Genomic DNA, 19,100 nt, shown 5'->3' with positions numbered 1-19,100 from the left:
AATCTCAGAGGAAGGTCTGATTAAAGGTTTAGAAGTAATGGAATAATACACAGAAGAGAAGTGACATCTGTCTCATATCAACAGAGCTTGATAGCAGTCTTTGATAAAGGATTGATTTTCTAGGTTAGCCTAGGCCAGTTGGCAGTCCCTGCCAGAGATGGGGCTGGCAATGGCTCATTTTTTGCCGTGCATCTTAGGTATCTGTTTCCACCACCAATGCTGAGAGCATCTGCTTCCCTCCCACTGCAGGGTGATTTCTGGACTGGGGAAGAAGTCACTGGGTGCAGGATCAGATTGCTTCCCCTCCAAGGGAAGGTCTCAGCTGTGGTGGAGAAGAGGTGAGACACTCCCATGTGTGGAGCTGGAATACAGTTTACTTTTGTCCTACTGTTGGAAGAAGGAATGCTCTATTCTGGATGAATAAAAGATGGCCAGTTTGAGCTGGATTGCAGGAAAACGTTTGATATTATCACAGAGAACATTCATAGCAAAGATGGGATTAGCAGAGGAACGGCTCAGCAGTAAGGAACTAGCTCAAAGGAAGATAGCAACTGAGAGTTGTAGGAAAGCTTATCTAACCAGAGAGGAGGTTAGTAGTGAACATGCTCTGGGATGTATTTCAGGACTGGTTTGATTTAATAATTTCATATAAAATTTCATCACAGAAGGAGGTAGAACACTGATGCTTTTTGTTGGCAGTAAGGTTGAAGGACCATGTCAGTACAAATGAGGATCTAAGGATTGTCTGGAAAGAACTGGAACCCCTTGAACAGAAAGGAAAAACAGTATTTAATTCAGTAAATGCAAAATTGCATTTAAGGCTTTGCATTTGAAGTGTACCAATGGAAACTTCAGCCAGAAGCAAAGACCTGATTAGTAGGTTTGTCACTACGGTAGGTGCGTTAAGTGGATGAGGGATCATTAGTTGATCACAGAATGACGGAGGTGCCAGCATGATACAAGTGATTTTAGTAGACAGAGTGGAAGTGTCCAGGTCATCATACGAGAACCTGTTGATACTTCAACTGAAATGTTATATTCAGATTCTTGAAGGCAGCTTGTGTGCAGGAAGGATGAACTGGGAAGAGCAGGTGCAGAGAAGGGCTTGGAGCACTGTTAGGAGGAGCATAGGGGAGTCTGTGTTATGCTAGGAGAGCGACTTTGTGTGTTTAGTCTAAGATGTGAAGAGGGGATATGACTTCTGGCTACACATACCTCAGACAAGTAAATGTTTTGGAGGGAGAAAGTGATTTCAGCCAAAGAACAATGTTGGCACAACATAAAATGGGACATAATTGCCTATGAATGTAGGCTGGGAATTAGAAGAGGTTGCTGTGCCACCAGAGCAGTGAGATCCTGGAACAGAGTAATGGTGGGGGCAAAAAGATTAACTGGTTTTAAGATGATGCTCAATAAACTTGTGAATGGGATTAGGTGATGCAATGCCTGCAAAATCACTAGACTCACTTGCCCAGGAAGGGATGTTTACAGGGTTTTGCCATGGTGATGAAACAGAGAACGGGCTGTTGAGCTCCATGGGCACCATTGAAGGTCAACACACACAGAAGCCATGCCATTTGTGTGATACCAAGCAGCGTCCACAAAAATGGATGGTATCTTGGAATAAGTGTTCAAAGTTCATTTGCCTTGATAGAGAATATCACATTGCAAGCAAGCAATTTATCACATAAAAATATTTATTTTTTTTAATTTCAAGTTTAAGTACTGAAATCTTTTCACTTGCAGAATTTCTGGGGGCTCCACTATAGTTTTAATACATTTTGGCACTCAGCAAATGCACGAGTTGGTCACAGCATGTATTTGTGGAGCTTGTATTTGCCAATATTACTTGTTTGCACAGAATAAAATATTCAGCAGGGCATAAGAGATAAAAACTAAATTTCCCTTTCTAAAAGTAATACGGGAGTTAGCCTACATTACAGGGCTTAAATTACAGTGATTCTCCTCCAGAGTTGGGAAAAAAATTTCAAAATCACCTCTAATCTTTGAAGAATCTAAACCATATGGAAATCTTCATGGTTCCCCTGGGTGTTTTTGACACTCATAGCCACAGGTCTTCGAGTATTTCATATTTTTTCTGGTGAAACAAGCTCAGATCCAGATGTGGGATTTTTCAGTAATATAACAGTTACACCACTTTCTAGCATTAAGGAACTTATATCAATAAGGGAATATCAATACTAGTAGATAATAATATCACTCGTAATAATCCAAGTGAGTTGTACTAGTTTTAATTATGTCAGTGTCATTGATGGTGTCATTTTCCTACATACAAAGGCCGCATTAGCTCCTGTTCCTTGCTTAAAAATAGGTCACGGGTTCAGAAAAGAATTAGAACTTTTCAAACGTCATTTTTTCTTTGGGCAGAGAACAGCTTCTTCGGAGCTCTGCCTCTGAGAAACAATTTTTTGCTAGACCTTTCGAAGTACTGATAGAGCATTTTTTTGAGGCTCATCACCCATAGCAATCATTCAGCCCTGTGGCTCATATCCTATTTTTGAAAAGCCATTTCCTTTCAGTGCATATGTCTTTTCCCTGTGTTTATATGAAGCAGTCAATGGGGCTTTCAGCTGTAAGGATCAGAGTGAAATCAAATAAATTACTTCCAAAGATAGGAAACCATTTCACACCTTGGAGCATCATTTTGCTCCAGATGTAGCGTGTTACAGCTCATGCCAGTTAGAGCCGATTATAAACCAGCTGGCCTGTCACAACAATTAAAATCTTGGTAGAATTTTCACTTTGCCTGCAAGCTGACACTTGGTTTTCATAATTTTGGTTTGGATCTGCAGCTGTGGATGGGGTGATTGCCCTGGAGTAATGTCTGAAATGGGTTTTCATTCACTCTACCATTATGAAGAGGTGTATGTAAGAAATACAATTCCTGATAGCATTTAAAAAGAAATACAGAGTGAATTTAGCTTGGACACAACCAGATACACAGCACTTAGTTTCATTCTGGGGTTTTTTTTAAGGGAGTAGTATGGAGGCTCTTACTACCACATCTATGCCAAGGATTTTCTCACACCCCTTCATTCAGCAGGAACTATTTTGATTCAAAAACAGCTTTTAACTGACTTTTTATCTTTCAGTGTAGAACGTGTTTGTGATACATTGCCAGGCAAGCAGCCTGCAGAGAAGTCTAGCTCTTGTGTCAAGACTCCTGAGTGTTTCAGTGGTGGCTGATGTTCATTTGCATTTGGTTACTTAAAAAAATATTACTCCGGCCTCAGTTTTAGAGGTTTTGGATTGGAGTGGGGAAGGAGGTGGAACTGGGCCTTTAAATTTAGTATTTTACTTGCAGCCTTCTAATGCACAAGTGCTCATTTTGGAAGTGTATGAAAAGCACATTTGGGAAAGAAGGTAACGATATATGTATGGTGATGTCCCAATGTAGAGTTTAAGTCTTAGTAGGGACCTAGGTACCAGAAGGATCAAAGCTTTGCTGTAGAGAGTACCGCCTACTAGCAGTGTGCTCTCTGCCTCACTTTTCCTGTCTATAAAATAGAGCTCATAAATCTTGCCATCATTTACATAGTGTTTTGATATCAGGTTTCTCTTCAAGTCTGAAGTAACTTTAATTATTAGTCGTGGGACTGCTATTTCCCTTTGATTTCTCCCCACCTCCATATTGCCATGTGTGCAGCCCCTTCTTCAGGACAGAGGACAGGCTAAACCACCCTCGCTGAGATTACTCCGTCACCTCTAATGGTGTAGCACAAAGCCATTCATTTCTCCTGGAGTCTAAAGTCTCTGAACTTTATTAGCCCAAGGGAGTGGTAGGCCCAAGCGTGCTCCGAAATGCCGATCTCCTGTTTTGATAACTGAGCTCTAAAATCAAGATAAACAAGCTGCCCTATATACTGAACATGTCCTAATTGCACACTTCAAGCAAAGCAGCCAATCGATGAGTGTGTGTCGCCTGCTAATGAATATTTGTAGTTTTGGAAGATTTCATTTGTGATATTCCTTGTAGCTTTGGCAGTTATTAGCAGAGTAGCTTCGAAGACCCTGTTCGGGAGGAGAACCTGGCTTTATCTAGACCAAGAAACTCTGTAATTTAATTTCGTATGTTAGCTGGGCATGGGCACTCTTATTCAAATGGTATTAGCTAATACTTCTTTAAAACTGTTTACACTGTGTGCAAAGTTATGTTTAAAATCCTATTAGCTAATACATTTCCAAGTCTAGACTTGGGGAGGATTGACTCCCTGAAGAGCTCGTAGCTGGACTTTGTTTACTTGCAGGGGGTGGAAGAGGGGAGGCAGCGAAGGGAAGGGGTAATGATGTTTGAAACCGTCCAAATTACTTTTGCTGTGCCAAATATTTTGCTCTCTGTCCCTCTCCTCGCTTTTATTATTGCTAAGATTGCTTTTTATTGAGAGGTGGCTCTCAAGTCATGAGGGTGATTTTGCAAACCATGGGAATATTGCCACCAACCAAGGGCACAGGCATTCAGCGTTGGGAACCAGGGCTCGCTCTGGGAGCTCTGGAAGGGGGAAGGCACAGAAGAAGCGTCTGTGTTGGGGTGGCCAGTCTGGCAGGAGCCCCGGGGAGCTGCACACTAAGACTTTCCTTGAACCAGAAACACATTGTGGACATTTAAGAGCCAAAGAGAAAACTTTCTTGGTGGGAGACAACAGATGTACTCCACTAAAAGGAGAAAGAGGCAGGATGTGATGTGTGGGTTGCCCCCAGGATGGCCTGGTAATAGGACTTTCTTCCTTCTGCATCTTACAGGCAATATAAATTCAGAGTCCTGCACTTTGACTCAGCCTAGCACCTTACTGACACGTACAAAGAGCCTGAGCTCCCGGGTTAGGTACCTGAAGCAACCACTAAGACATCAAGTGGTGTGAATGTTTTCAGTGTTGCTGATCATCTAATGTCTTTTAGATTCCGCTCCATTCTAAGTTTCTAAACTTCCTTGGGTTTGGTTTTCTTCCCCTAGTCGCTGATAGCAGGTCTCAGGAGGTAGGTGTGATGTTACAGTTGGCAGGTTAGGCAGGAATGCCAAGCGCATTGCTCTGTTTCCTTTTACTAAGTATTTTCACTGTAACTTGCTATAGTTCTGATTTAGTAGTGCAAGTGGCGTATCTTGGGAGAAAAAAACTATTATCTCAGCCAAGCATTAAATACTGTATAATTCCAAGCCTTTCTCAAATGATGGCTCGGATCATTGACTTGAAATGCAGACAATGTGTCCCATCGTAGTGATCCTGCCTTCTGAATATCATATGAGAGCTGCAGTAAACTCAAAAGTTGAATATAAAATTCCCATTGACATTGGAGCTGGACTTTCCTGGTTCTCAGGAATTGTTGCAATTTGATTTTTGTCATGGTTTTCCTACTGATGTCTCTGGGGTTTGCTTTCTTAAGGTTTGCTTTCTTAAGCTCTCCTCCACTCTGGAATGTCTAACCTTTCTTTAAATCTCCGTCTTCGTACAGTCCTGTCACAAATCAGTTGCACTCCCACAATTACCATTCAAATATAAATGAATGTTTACCAAAATGTGGTGAAACAAATAGATCTGTCCTGTGGTTTTTTTGAAGTTTTTTTAGTTTTGTTTTCTAAAACATCCTTTTCCTTCTCTTTATGTTTCTAATCAAGAGCATTATAGTAAGGGCTTTTTTGTCTGGTCCGTTAAATTGCATGCACATCAATAACCCTGTGTATCAACATTCATTAATAAACGTTGGGTCCTCTACGTATCCCCCTTTCCTGGACAAGATTATTCTATACTGTGTATTTACTAGAGCTACATCCTGTCTACTTTAGCTACTCGAGTAAGTAACAATATTTTAACTGCTGAGTGTATAGTGTGCGTCATTTATTTGTCCTGACTAGATCCACTGCTGATCTCATAAACATCTGGGGAAAGAAATACCGAACTAGCAAATATTTGGAGAACCCCCTAATGTAGGATCTTAAGAGGATGATATTGTCTCTCAGTTTGAAGGTTAAAATCAGTGCTGTTCACAGCTGATTAACTTTCCTTTCTAATATTTCCCACAAATTGAGCTAATAGAATAAAACTTAATGAAACAAAGTTTGGTAAAGCCACGGAGAATATTTGTATGACAGCCAGCTATTAGAGAGGTTCAGACTGCCCCAGCATTCGCTTTGTAGCGGCTCTGTGCTTTATCCTGGCCAGCGGAGGGGTGCAGCAATGACAACAGTCCTAGGGTTGTGTTGAAACAGCCACTTTGATGACTCAAAGGTGATGTGAATTAGCCGCTCTGTATTTTCTTCATATCTAGTCAGTGATCGATTGTTTCTTTCTTTCCCATCAACCAATGATTCTCTTTTTTGATCCTACAGAGTCATCAGCAAAGTGGTGCCGGCTCCAGAGGCCAAACCTTCTACTCCTGTGAGCCGGCCCAAAACACCTCCACCCGTGCCATCACCAGTACCAGCTCCTGTTCATGTCACCCCTCCTCCAGTTCCAGCCCCTCCTCCTCCACAGGCTACCGTCTCACCGGTCCTCATCCCACCGCCCTCTCCAGCTGTCTCAGCAGCAGGAGGCTCTAAAGCTCCAGTTAGGAGCGTCGTGACCGAGACCGTCAGTACTTACGTGGTAGGTAACACATGCTGCCATGTTTTCTCTCAATGCCAGTGACATTCATCTCTTGAATTGTTGAGTTCCTGGGTGACTCATCATCTCAAACTGATGGGACCTGGACTTGTGATGTTGCTCTCCATTAAGCTACTCTTTATCCAGCCCTTGCTTCCATGCACATGTTTTGAGGGGTTAATAATTAAAACACTGCTACTTGGATGGAATTTTTTCTTTTTTCCCATTTCAATGTTAAAGTTTCTTCTTACAAATCCAGTTATATCCCACTGGGTATTTTCTGCTAACTGAGCTAGAGCATTTATTTTTGGAGGTGGACTTTTTTTATAGATGCTTTCATAAGTGCTGAATTGAAATCTCAAATGTCAAACTTGCCATAGATTTTGCTGTCAGTCAGGTAAAGTACAAAACCTTCATACAACATCAAGAATTTGACTTAGCCCTCATTTGAAATGTGTAGAGTCCACTGATCTCCTTTCTGGGTTCCTCAGCCTACAGAAATTGCAAATGTGGATCTTGGAAAGTCTGTAAATAGTTTGTTAGTCTACAGTTCATTAGTCTGTTTGACATATGCTCTGAACTTGGCCTCTGACTGATAGCATTCTTTTAGAAAAGTCTCCCATCTAACGTGATGTAGGAGCTACATTCTCTAGAGTAACATAGGCATACCTCTGGGCAGGACTAAGTTTGCTGTGCTACTGAAATTTTCTGCTTTAGATGCAGTGTAAAATGGAAGTCCTGAGCATTCCTGGTCATTGAAGAGCAGCAGATACCATTAACAACAGCAGCAATGTTGTTATCCTCCCTGTCCTGGCTAAGTTCCAGCTTGGTTGGTGGCACCTTGCTTGTCTGTAGTGGGTAGCAGTTTAAAAATCTCACCATTTAAAACACCTAAAATTTGCTTTTACTACAGTTTCTTGCATTTTAGTTGCAACATATGCATGATTTTTCTCTCTTGTTTTTTGTTTTGTTTTGGTTTTTTTATTATTTCTGTTCCTGTAATGATTCCCAGTGTAAATCTACCCTGCCGTTTCTAATGGAAAAGGTGCTCTCCTCTGCTGGACTTAAACTCTTGTATCATGTTACTGGTCTCTATTTAAACAGCTGCTACATTTCACTCCCAAGTTAGTTACAGCACTAGATGACCACACATAGGCTGTGCATGTCTTTAGGGTGCAGGATACACGTCCTCGCCTTCTGTATCACAGGTGTAAGTGCAGTGTCACCGTATTACGATAGTGCTCAAAAGCTTGGAAAATCACTCTTAAGAGAAAAGCATTTAAAAAATACTGTACTGCTTCCTGTTTTCTTCAGTAAGCATTAAAAGCAAATGATTTAGAGGTTATGTTAGTTTAAAGAAGGAAAATGTAGAACATTGCCTAGGTAACTTAGAGTGGTAGCACTCTTAGCACCTTATGGAGAATGCAGAGGATGATGTAGGCTCCAGGTTATTTATTTCTTTTACAATACTATAGTTGAAATTAGGGCTTTACTGCATTAGGATCCAACTACGTGCACAGGCAGAGACTCCCGATGGGAAACATTGTAAGTCAAAAAGCTGAGAGAGAGGTTGGGAAAGAAAGGATCATTAATAACAGCCTCTTGTATGAAGATGCAGGACACAGAATGATGAAATGGCTTTCCCCGGCTTGCACGGGAAAGCTCTTTTAGAGATAAGGTTGGAGCCAGTGTGACACAGGTGCACAACTCCCTTCTGCAGGGGAGGAGGGGAGGATGATTTTATAGCTTAAAAAGATACGGCATGGGATCTCCCTATAGGATAGCATCTCAGTAAGTGTGCTGTGGTCATTAACTCTCAGTGGTTTGTACTAAAATAGCATTCAGCAATCACATGCTGTCCCTCCTTCTGTGACCTTTGGCTCATTAAGGAATGAGAAGTTACGCAATATTTTTAACATCCTCATTCAGCAGCCCAAGTTCTTGTTTAACAAACAGGCTGAGCTTTCAGTGATTACAGACCACCCTGCCCCTCCCCTGCCCCCGAAAGGCAGGCGTTCTGCAGAAAAACATCCCCCCTAAGGCTGGGAAAGTTAGGGTATCTGTCTTGCAACGGGGCAGCATCAGGCAGCGCTGCCTGCAGCTGGCAGCAGCAGTGCCTGGGACGGGCAGCACGGCGGTGGGTACCAGCCAGGTGCCAGTGCCTGTGCCAGGGGCCGGTGCGGCTGCAGCCAGGTTGCTCAGGCAGGTTGTAAAAGGCTGTAGCTGTCAGCCCAGCAGCCCGCGGCACTGCTTCTGGGCAGCACCACGGCACAGCATCTCCTCCTTCCCTGGCAGGATCACCCCCCAGAAATGGCCATGGAACCCTTTGTGCCAAGCGCAGGCAGTTCACCTGCAGAGCAAACGCTTCTCTAGCCACTGAAAATGATTTTGCAGAGGCAAGATTAGATGCGTAGATAGGAATGATTATTGCGATCAATTCGCTTTAAAATCGAGTTCATTTTATGGTGTTGCCTACTCCATATCGCTGTTGGAAAGGGGATTGTTCCCTGCTTAATATTCCTGGGCTTTGTATTTTCTAGTTCTAAACTGCAAAAAAAAAGCAGGGCCTTTAAGAGGAGTCAGTCAAGAGTGATGTGTTCGTTGCAGCTCTGGTACATTCGTATTGATTTTTCATGAAGTGGTGTGAGATGTACAGACCACCTTTAGTGGCTTCTTTTTTTTTTTTTTTTTTTTTTTTTCCTAAGAGCATTTGGGGCTTTTCATCTACTACTTTTTAATATAAATTTTGTAAGCTGTACAGATAGCAAGAAGTTATTGCTTAGATATATGTAAGTGCACAAAAGCTGAGAATAAAACAGTTTATGGTTTTGAGATTCAGTGATAATGTGCAAATCTTCATAAGGGAAAGATGAAATCAGGGTAATACCCCAGACATTTTGTACTTTGTAATGTTAATTGCACTTCTTTGGGTGGATTTTGTGACATTTTGCCTGTATGTTTTTACCAAAGACCTGTTAAAGAAACCACTTGGAATTTAAAAATACAAATAACGGGTCTAGCGGGATATAAATGCTAAAAAAATTCATAAAGCTCTAAATATGATAAATCCAGTAAGCAGCTGCCTAATACTGTAAATGATCTGCGTTTCTTGCTTCGTTTACCCTTTAGTAAATTGTACTGTGACATAAATGTCATAAGGGGAATGGAAAGTTACTCAGTAACAACTTTTTTTATATCCTGATCTTATCAGCTAGTTGAAGTTGAAGGCTCTGGCTAATAAGTAATACGGCAATATATACACATGGCACTGTATATTTTACATGCATATAGGACGGTTATCTTGCGCAGGAGGCTACCGTCGCTCGTTCTCGCCATTAACAGGGTAGAATTTTAAAAACCGCGATGGTATAGACAGAGAAGGAATTGTGTCCTTAAGCCCTGGCTCTGCTATATGTGAGCGCCTGTGCTTAGGTTGGGTGGTATAACTGGCTTTACTGGTTTACAGGACAATACAGAAAAATGCATGGTTTTGTCATCATGTACAGTATAGGAAAATCAATTGAGATAGAATGCCAAGCACTTAGGATCAGAGAATTCCTAAATAACAACCGTGGCTCCTGAATAGCTTTGCCAGTTAAGCAAGAAACTTTTTTTTTTAAAAATGTCAGTTTTGCTGCCTGCTTTGCCCTGAAAACCAGCTAACTTTCCTTTTCTTTGCGCCAGATCCGAGATGAGTGGGGTAACCAGATCTGGATCTGTCCTGGCTGTAACAAGCCAGATGATGGCAGTCCAATGATAGGTTGTGATGACTGCGATGATTGGTATCACTGGTAAGTTGCTCTCATCCATCCTATTCTGCTGTTCCTTGGCAGATTTGGGCTATATTATTAAAAACCTTTTTTTTTCAATGGTTCGTGACGCCAGGAATATTTAAAGGGCTTTACTGTGTCCGATTTAATAATCTGGAAGATATGTTTATCTCTGTTTTTCTGGAATTTGAAGAAGCGGATTTTAAGCTGTGAGGAAGAGTTACGTTTTAATTAATAGGCATTGATGATAACGGTTGTTTTTGAAACTGCTGGGAAATATTGCTGATTCCTGTAATTTTGTGAGAACTACAGGATTATGAGCATAGTGTATACAGATAGACATTTCAAATTATGAAGCATTGTATGAACAGTAATATAAATGTCAGCTCTTATAAAAGGGTTGGAGGGAATTAATCACTTTTTAGGCATTTTCTTAAACAGCTACATAAAATCCTAAGGTTTTTTGCAGATGTGTTAAAGAAGCATTTGAAATTATTTTAAATCTAGCCTATTATACCTGAAAGTGTGCTCACATTTTCTATTAAAAAAACATTTCTTATCTGAGTTCAATTTTTTTGTTTGTTTTGTTTCAAAGCAAGTGGGTTTTAGGTTTCTGTTCTTATATTCATTAACATAATGATAATAGAATTGCTCTATTAATTTGAAGGCCAGATCCTGTCTCCCAGTGAAGAGTTTCATTTCTTTGGATAAGAAACAGAAGTAACATTACTCCACTGAGATGATAAGATATTTTCCTGTCTTTCGCAGGCCTTGTGTGGGGATTACAACTGCACCCCCAGAAGAGATACAATGGTTCTGCTCCAAGTGTGCCAACAAAAAGAAGGATAAAAAACACAAGAAGAGGAAGCACAGGGCACACTGAAGACTTTGCAGTGGACTGAAGGCATGCGGGCGCCACAGCACCTTCTGCCCCGGCTCCGTTGCAGGGGGGACCCAGCCTGCTCGTGTCTCACCCTCCGTCACCAGCTGGTAGGGTTGTGACTCTGGAGTGAATCAGGGGCGAGGAGGTGCTCTCTGTCAGGGGCTGTGGCGTTTCACAGACTGTCCGAGCCCAGGGGGTTGGGTTTTGGTACATTCTGATGCTGTCTTTTCACCTACCGAGGGAAATTTGCACAGAGCGATATGAAGACTTCGGTAGTTCATGGTACCGCTCCTGCTCCTGTGGCTCGGCAGCAACAAAGATGAATGTTGTAAATACAGATACCTGTCCTGTTCTTTCTCAGTTTGTTATTAATCCCTCTTGAACCTTCGCAGGAAGGTGCTGAGAAGAGGAGAAAATGTAAATTGCAGTAAGTTGTAAACTGAGGGACCTTCTGGAATGATTTCTGTAGTCTGGATACAGTTCAGCCTCTACTCCTGCTGAGCCAGATAATCATAAAGTGGAAATAAAAAGTGGCTGGTAAATATTTTTGTGACGAGAATATATGAAGCTTTTTTCCTTGATTTTTAGTACTAACATAAAATAAACACGTTCAAGCTTTTGTGATATATCTTCTATTTTTAAAAAAAGAGAAAGTTTCTATTGTGTCAATTTTTTTCTTCCGTGTGAATTTATTTTGGTGGACCTGTAATATATTTTATACTTTGGTTTTTGTTTTTTAGTCTTTGTCAGTGTACCTTTTCATTGCTTGTACATTTCATTGGTGTGTAAAAACACTTCCCATTAAAAGAGTTTCACACGTGTAAATAGCTGATATTTATAAAGTACTTTTTTTTAGTATTATCATTATTATTATTATGTTGAGGATTTTTATTTTTGTTTGCCTGAGAATACAAACCTAGCAGCTATTAAAAGCCCGTGTGACATACGCCTGTCCTTATGGCTTTAAGGGATTGGTGAGATCTGCCCCAGTGGTGCGTGCACGAGGAGTCGGCCAGCACCATAATTAGGCCTCGATTCAGATACTTAAACATGTGGTAACTTCTTAAGAAGTGAGTAATCCTATTGCCTTCAAGGAGCCTGTTCCCACACTTCGTTATACATGTGCTTAAACGCCTTCTGAATTGCGAGCTTAGGCCAGGGGGCTCTGCACTTTTGATGGTAGCTACAGTGTGTTAATCTGTAGCTGGAACTGAGCTTTTTTATTTCTTTTCTCTCTCTCTTTTTTTTTTTTTTTTTTTTAACAAGTGGTGGCCAGGTTGCCAAAATGATCTGGCTCATGTTTAGACAGAGGGGATGCAGAATGGCATCAAGGCCAGGAGATGTGTTACCCTGTATATCGCCTTGGAAAGACCAATAAAGTGAATACAAGTTGTATTCCCTGTTGAAAATGAGGGGGGAAATTGCAGGGGAAAAAAAAAATAATTCAGTATTAGATAGTGTAGTGCAATGGGTGTCAGAGCTAAATAAAATGTAAGAGTAAATCTTAAAAAAAAATCATACCTTTTGTTTTCGAAGCAATCTTAGGCTTCATTGGTTAATTTGGGGATATTTCTAATTTCAACCATACAGTGAAAAACATCTGATGTTTGAGAATATGGCCCTTTAACCTGTTGTGCAGATATTAAGAGTTATTTTTCAGATGCATCCAAATTGATATTAATGAGACTGAATTAGTCATGTTTTTAAAAGTACCAGTCTAGTTAGGGAAATGAGGCTTTGCTGATAGAACTGGTAAATTGCAGATCAGTGGAGATATGGGTGAAATTGGTTTATTAAAAGTGCACTGTTACCTTCTTTGTTCAATGCCATCTCATTTATATTCCGTCCCTGCTAATTACCAGTCAAGAAAGTTCTTCGGTTTGATTTTTTTATTATTATTATTTTATTTTGAATTGTTGGATGTTGCAAACCTGATTCTTGGTTTTTTTTCCATGTGTAATGTGCAGACGTACAAAATACACAGTCTTTGGTCATTTCTGGTTGCAATAATAAAGAACTAGCTTTTGGTAAGTTGTTTATCCATTTCCTCCTCCCTTCCATTAATCAGAACTTCTCACATTTAATCAACTGAATTATTCAAGGTGCCATGGGAGGGCTGAACTTTGCCGTTTGGATTGGGCATTCAGCTATTTCTATGCGTGCTTGTGTGTTGCTGCCACTGGGCTGGTTTCCTACCCCGGGTTTTATGATTTTATAAATGACCCCTGTGGCAATAAAACCAAAGCATCATTTTCAGGAGGCTTGTGTGTCTGACAGGATTAGTAACAGGAGAAGGGGCCCTTCACCTCCAGGTCAGCGGTTTGAAGCCAGCCTTGGTCCGTAGCCGTGCAGAGCCAGCCTCCCCTTTCATTTATGCTGGTGTGTATCAGGAATTGGTGGTATAAAAGAATAATCAGCTTCCAAAAATAGTTACCCCCCCCAAGCAGCCATGTGGCATGGACCTTCCTTACAGCCCCTCATACCACCCAACACTGAGCAAGCCCAGCTGCTTCCCCAGATGTTTTTATTTGCTGCTATTAACTTCACGGGTTGTATTTCTTCTCCATAAACTCTGCCAGAGTTAGGGCTGCTCCCTGGATGCGCTGCTTGCTTTTATGGGCAGACGTTTGTGTTCCTCTTAATCCTTTTATGACTTGGGCTTTGGACACCACCGTCCATGGGAAGAGGGCATGGTGGGTGGGTTGCAGGTTGGTTTGCTGGTTGGGCGTCATGGGAGAGCATCGTTGTCTCAATGGTTTTGGGCATTTGGGCAGCTTCATCCAAGAGGAAAGTCAGTGGTGAGCACTGCTTCTGGAAAAGTCTATTGCCATGGGTAGTGGGAGTAGAACTGGTTCAGTTTAGAAAGTAAAGAATTAGAGTTTGCAGTGGGGAGAAGACAACTTGCCATCTGCCTGTGGTATAAAGGAAAGACAATTTCCCCCCTTTACTGATGCACCATACGTAGTGGATTTAAGCTGGACGCTGAGCATTGGTGGTAAATGCTCAAGAAAAGAGCGTAAAAGCTATCCCGTGAGAAAAGCTTGTCGAATCCTGCCTTTACTCTGGGGCCAGATTATTATCTGGAGTCAGTTGGGAGTCGGTCAGTTGAGGCTGTGTCAGTTTATACCAGCCCAGGAGCTGCCCACTCGCGCGGCCGACGTTGAGGCTGGGGAGCAGCTCCCTTTATTGTGAAACGAGGTGGATTTTTTTATCCTTTTTATCCTGTAAATCCTCCTTTAGGGCAGCTTGTGCCTGCAGGTGGCTGGAGATGCCGAGTGCTCACTGCAAAGTGTGTTAGTCATTAGGCAAAATTGCGACTTGTTAATGAGTTTTGCACCAGAAAAAAACATGACGTTAATATCGAGGTGGTAAGCACAAAGCTGGGAAATGAAAGAATCAGTCTTGACTACTGATTTTTATTGGAGGACAGAGATATAAACACAGAGCATCCATTCCCGGAGTAATGGGCATGCACTTTTCCCAAGATAATCTTCCTTTGGGGCTGTATGTCGTGCTCAAAGCATCATTTCTCTGCTTGACAAGGTGTTTCTCTTCTGAAGGTGTCCGCAGCTAAGTACAGTGAGGATCTTTATGCTCCGCAACTGATTTGTGATTCCAAATGTCCTGGAAGAGAAAGGGGATAAAAAAAAAAACCCGAATCGGAGGGTATCAGAGCCTGCTGACTTTGTCTGAGCTTTCCAGAGATAAAATATAGTGTATTACTTCACTGTATCACCTAAACCTTCTTTGTTCTCCTTTCAATAGGACGATTAAACAAAGACCTACTAACCAAATTAAAGTATAAAATGAACGCTGAGATATGGAAACCTTGCCAGGAAGAATGTTAATGAATGAAGTTCACTAAAGGCATGCTGGCTAAGTTTTCAATACAAATAGTTTTATGGCCAATCTCTTTAGATCATAGCAGTTTTCTTTAGAAGTTTTAAGTCTCAAAAGTAGATGAGTTTCCTTCGCCGGGGAATGAATTAGATAATGCTCTGAATAAACTCCCTCTTCACAGTCTTGTCAGTCATGCTGCTTAGGAAACTCTCCCTTTCTTCTGGGGACTTTCGGATCAGCTGTAACCTAAAAAGTAGAAAGCTCCTATTAATCCATGTGTGCTGTATGGAGGAGGAGGCTGTAATGGGAGATTTACAGCCAGCAAACAGCTCGTACCTGGCTGATGTGAGCAGGAGCCTTTAAACGTGAGAAGTGGTAGCCGAGCCCAGCGTGCTTTCCCCCGCAGGTTCTTCTCACCCTGCTTAAGGTTGGCGCCGGGTGGTGGAGGGACAGACTTTTTAGCAGGGTCTGTAGCGATAGGGAAAGGGGGAATGGTTTTAAACTACGGGTAGATTCAGACTAGATAGAACTTTTTTTATAATGAAGGTTGTGAGACACTGGCACGGGTTGCCCAGAGGGGTGGTAGGTGCCCCATCCCTGGAAACACTCAAGGCCAAGTTGCACAGGGCTGTGAGGAGCCTGGTCTAGCTCAAGATGTCCCTGCTCGTTGCAGGGGGGGTGGACTAGGTGGGCTTTAATGCGCTCTTCCAACCCAAACCATTCTGTGATTCTAAAATGCAGCCCTTGGCACTCATAGAGCGACCTTGTGTACTAGGACTTTAAATCCTGGGATACTCCCCAGAAGGAGAGAGGAGTGGAGCTGAGGATCCTGGACCACCGTACTCCCTTCACCTGCTCCCAGTGTCCCCCTTCATTTCCCTTCCAGCCCTTGCTTGCTCTGGAGACCCAGACCCTCAACTCAGTTTTCTGGTGGCCGGTGCTGATACCAGAGCAGCTCAGCAACTGTTGTGTGCCTTGAACAAAGGGGGACTTGCACTCAAATGTGGTGGCACCAAGCAGGTGCTGATGGTTGAGATCTGGTGGAATGTTGCTGCCTCCAGCTTCAACCAAGAAGGCAAATTCTTCCAAAAGCAAAACATCAAGTAAGGCCAGGATGCATGGAAAACCCTCCACTTATTTTTTAGAACAGAAGAAAAAAGTACTTTCTTATGAACACAGCTCCCTGTTACATGCTTAGCATCAGCATTCCCATAAGGACTTTGAAACAGATTCATAAAACCAAACAGAAAATAATCAGATTATTTTATTGCCTAAACAAGGGGATGAGGGAGAAAGAGACTTAAAACACATCTACAAAAATTTAGGTTTCCTCACCTGTCAGGAGTAGGAATTTGTTTTACAAATTTGGAAGTCTTGCCTGTCAGTTCCTCCCTACACCAGCATGGCTTTGACAACTTACTGTGCTTGTCGTTTGCTTACTGTGGGACTAATGACAAGTGTGATGGGGTGTCACCGCTCTGACACCCTGGTGTCACCCAGGGCCTCCGGCACTACTACTGCTTAGCTGCATGCAGGAGACCTTCAGTCTTCTTCCTTTAACCTGATCCCTCCCCGGGTGTGGGAATGGGCACTATTTGCTGTGGATTTTTTTATTTAATTTGGCATGCAAATTAAAAAAAAAAAAAAAATCCTTTGACAGAAACAACTCAGGATATAGGGGCAAGGAATAATGTCCAATTGTTTTATTTTTAATTGAGATGTCATTCACAGCACCTTTCCAGTAAGTGCTGTAAGAATTGTCATCTTAGGGGTATACATCTGCTCATAGGTTTTGTTGTCCACATAGTAACCGTTGCATGTATTCAAAGGGAGACACATCGTCTTGTAAGTGGGAAAGCTGGACACAGTCTTCAGCTCTGTCACGGCTTTACCGGTGCGTGTCCCAGTTTCCATCCACAGGAGGAGGATAACGTTTCCGGCTCTGGCAGCTCTGCTTCGGCCTTGGACCCAGGTGATGTGAAGCTTGTACAGACAGCCCAGACCTTCCCACGGGTTAAATAACTAGGATAACATCCTTCACATGGGGTGGGTACAACTGCAGAGCTGTTAGGAGCTCCCTCAGTGCTGGGTCAGTCCCTGAACCTGCTCCTCGGCGGAGCCTTTCTCTGCACTTCTACACTCGTGTCTTCATTGAGGTCGGAAGCTGGAAACAACCTACTGCACTCCTGAACCAGACAGATCCTTTGGCTTCGCAGGTTTTAGCTGACCCTCTTCCAACAAGTTTTCCAACATGAATCCAACCCTCTTCCAACAAATTTTCTAATGTGAATCCAACCCTCTTCCAACAACTTTTCCAACATGAATCCAACCCTCTTTTCATCCACTGATTTTGAGCCTTTCTGTGAAAGGAGCCCGGCTGGGCTCACATTGAGACCTTATTTTGCTAGTAGCTCTTTTTTCCTTCCAGGGATATCTGGTGGGGTTTATCTCAGAAATAGATTCTTGCTTAAAATTACTTCAGGGACGTCAAAATACACCTCTCATAATTTGTACAATAGCTGCCTTCTCTGGGCTTTGTGGGCTGTGAAATGTCTGCCTTGGTGCTTGGAGCTGGCATGTATTAAGATGCCGAGGATGAAGTGATGCTGTTGTTCTCTGTATTTTCTGTGAAGACAGATGCTCAGTCAAGCCCAAAATCCAGGCCTTTACCTCAGTATCTAATAACCCAGCCTGGCCGTTGACTCCTAGTGCCACCTACTTTCCGAAAGGCTGGATCCGCAGTGCCACAGCTCAGGAGGAAGCGCATCCCGTCAGCCCTCCCAGCTGCCGCTGGCTAAATGCTGCAGGTCTTTGGTTTCAGAATTGCTTTGGCCTGGCCAAAAAACCAAAGGAGTTCTCCAAAGCAAAGATGTTCAGCAGTTTTTTGGTGAGGACCCCGCTGAAGATGTAGTAGCTATCCAATACATGAGGTGATGTTTCAGAAATATAACCGTGACCTACATAAGAACCAGCCAAAGAGTGTCTGGACTTGGGGGACAGTTCGCAATGGAGAAATGTCTTCCAAATTCACTGAGCTTAAGCTTCAGGTGCCATATGTGCATCCCAGCTGGGATGTTCTTTTCAGTCTTCCTGGAGGCTTCACAGCAAACATGGCAAAGCCACAAGCTCAGGCAACCACTGCAGTGCATTCACTTCACCTTTATTCAGACTCTACTTGCTTACTTTAATCAGATCACAAGGGATCTGTTTTGCAAAGCTCCTGTGTCCCTTAGAATTGAGGAAAACATCTCTTGCCTACCAACCCCTTTGGAAGCTGATCTGCCCCGTTTGATTCATGTTATATATTACAATTGTCATGTTATTTCTGTGCTTTGCAGGATTTGGCTATATGACCTATGTGGGCCAGAAGGATGGACTGGTTTTGCCCTGTGTGATTCCAATTCAGATGTGCTTAAGATGACTGTTTAGCTATTTTGAAGACACCGTATGTACCTCCCCTTCCAAGCAAGGGTGCACCTGGGCCGTGGACGATAGAAATGTCCTCAGGAGCAGCACACTGAGGCGACTCATAACAAGTTTGTCCTTTCTGTGTAGCCTCTAGATTAGCAGCTGCTAAAGCAAATGTGCCTTGAAAGGAGTAAATCTGAAGTGTATTCATTCTTCCATCCACAGCACACAAGGTAGGATGGCTACACAAGGAAACCAGTGCTCAGGACCTTGCAGTGCCTTTTTCCTCTTTATTATTGTCGCAACAGAAGTGCAGGAGACACAGGTAGTTCTTACATGATCCTTAATGCTGGTGGCAGGGTTTCAGCTGTCCTCTATACATGTGGCAGTGACCTTTCCACCAGTTGGAGTCTTTTCTCCATGTCCGACCAAACACAGATTCGTTTGTACGGCTATGGGCACAGACCTGTTTTTCTTAGCACGGCTTCTGTGAGTATAGAAAATGAGATTCATTTGTCTCTAATGGATCTAATCATCATGGGATTGTTTTCTTTCTTTTGGGGGGCTTGGATGGGAAAAGGATGAAGGGGCAAGCAGAGGGTG

The 19,100-nt window shown here is 42.5% G+C and overlaps 1 protein-coding gene across 3 annotated transcripts in view; it reads left to right on the top strand.

The window, feature by feature from the left end:
• TAF3 (TATA-box binding protein associated factor 3) overlaps nucleotides 1-12,081 on the top strand; it is a 119,016-nt gene extending 106,935 nt beyond the window's left edge. For all 3 annotated transcript variants that reach the window (XM_005240148.3, XM_055807731.1, XM_055807733.1), the window contains 3 exons: nucleotides 6,344-6,599; nucleotides 10,281-10,387; nucleotides 11,135-12,081. In XM_005240148.3, the coding sequence (XP_005240205.3) occupies nucleotides 6,344-6,599; nucleotides 10,281-10,387; nucleotides 11,135-11,249 (478 nt within the window). In that variant the 3' untranslated portion in view covers nucleotides 11,250-12,081. The remainder of the gene's footprint in view (nucleotides 1-6,343; nucleotides 6,600-10,280; nucleotides 10,388-11,134) is intronic.
• Nucleotides 12,082-19,100: the final 7,019 nt, after the last annotated feature.

This window comes from Falco peregrinus, chromosome 6, assembly GCF_023634155.1.
Source record: "Falco peregrinus isolate bFalPer1 chromosome 6, bFalPer1.pri, whole genome shotgun sequence".
In the NCBI taxonomy this organism is placed as follows: domain Eukaryota; kingdom Metazoa; phylum Chordata; class Aves; order Falconiformes; family Falconidae; genus Falco; species Falco peregrinus.
The sequence above is the reverse complement of the archived record's forward strand: the minus strand, read 5'-3'. Positions and strand labels throughout refer to the sequence as shown.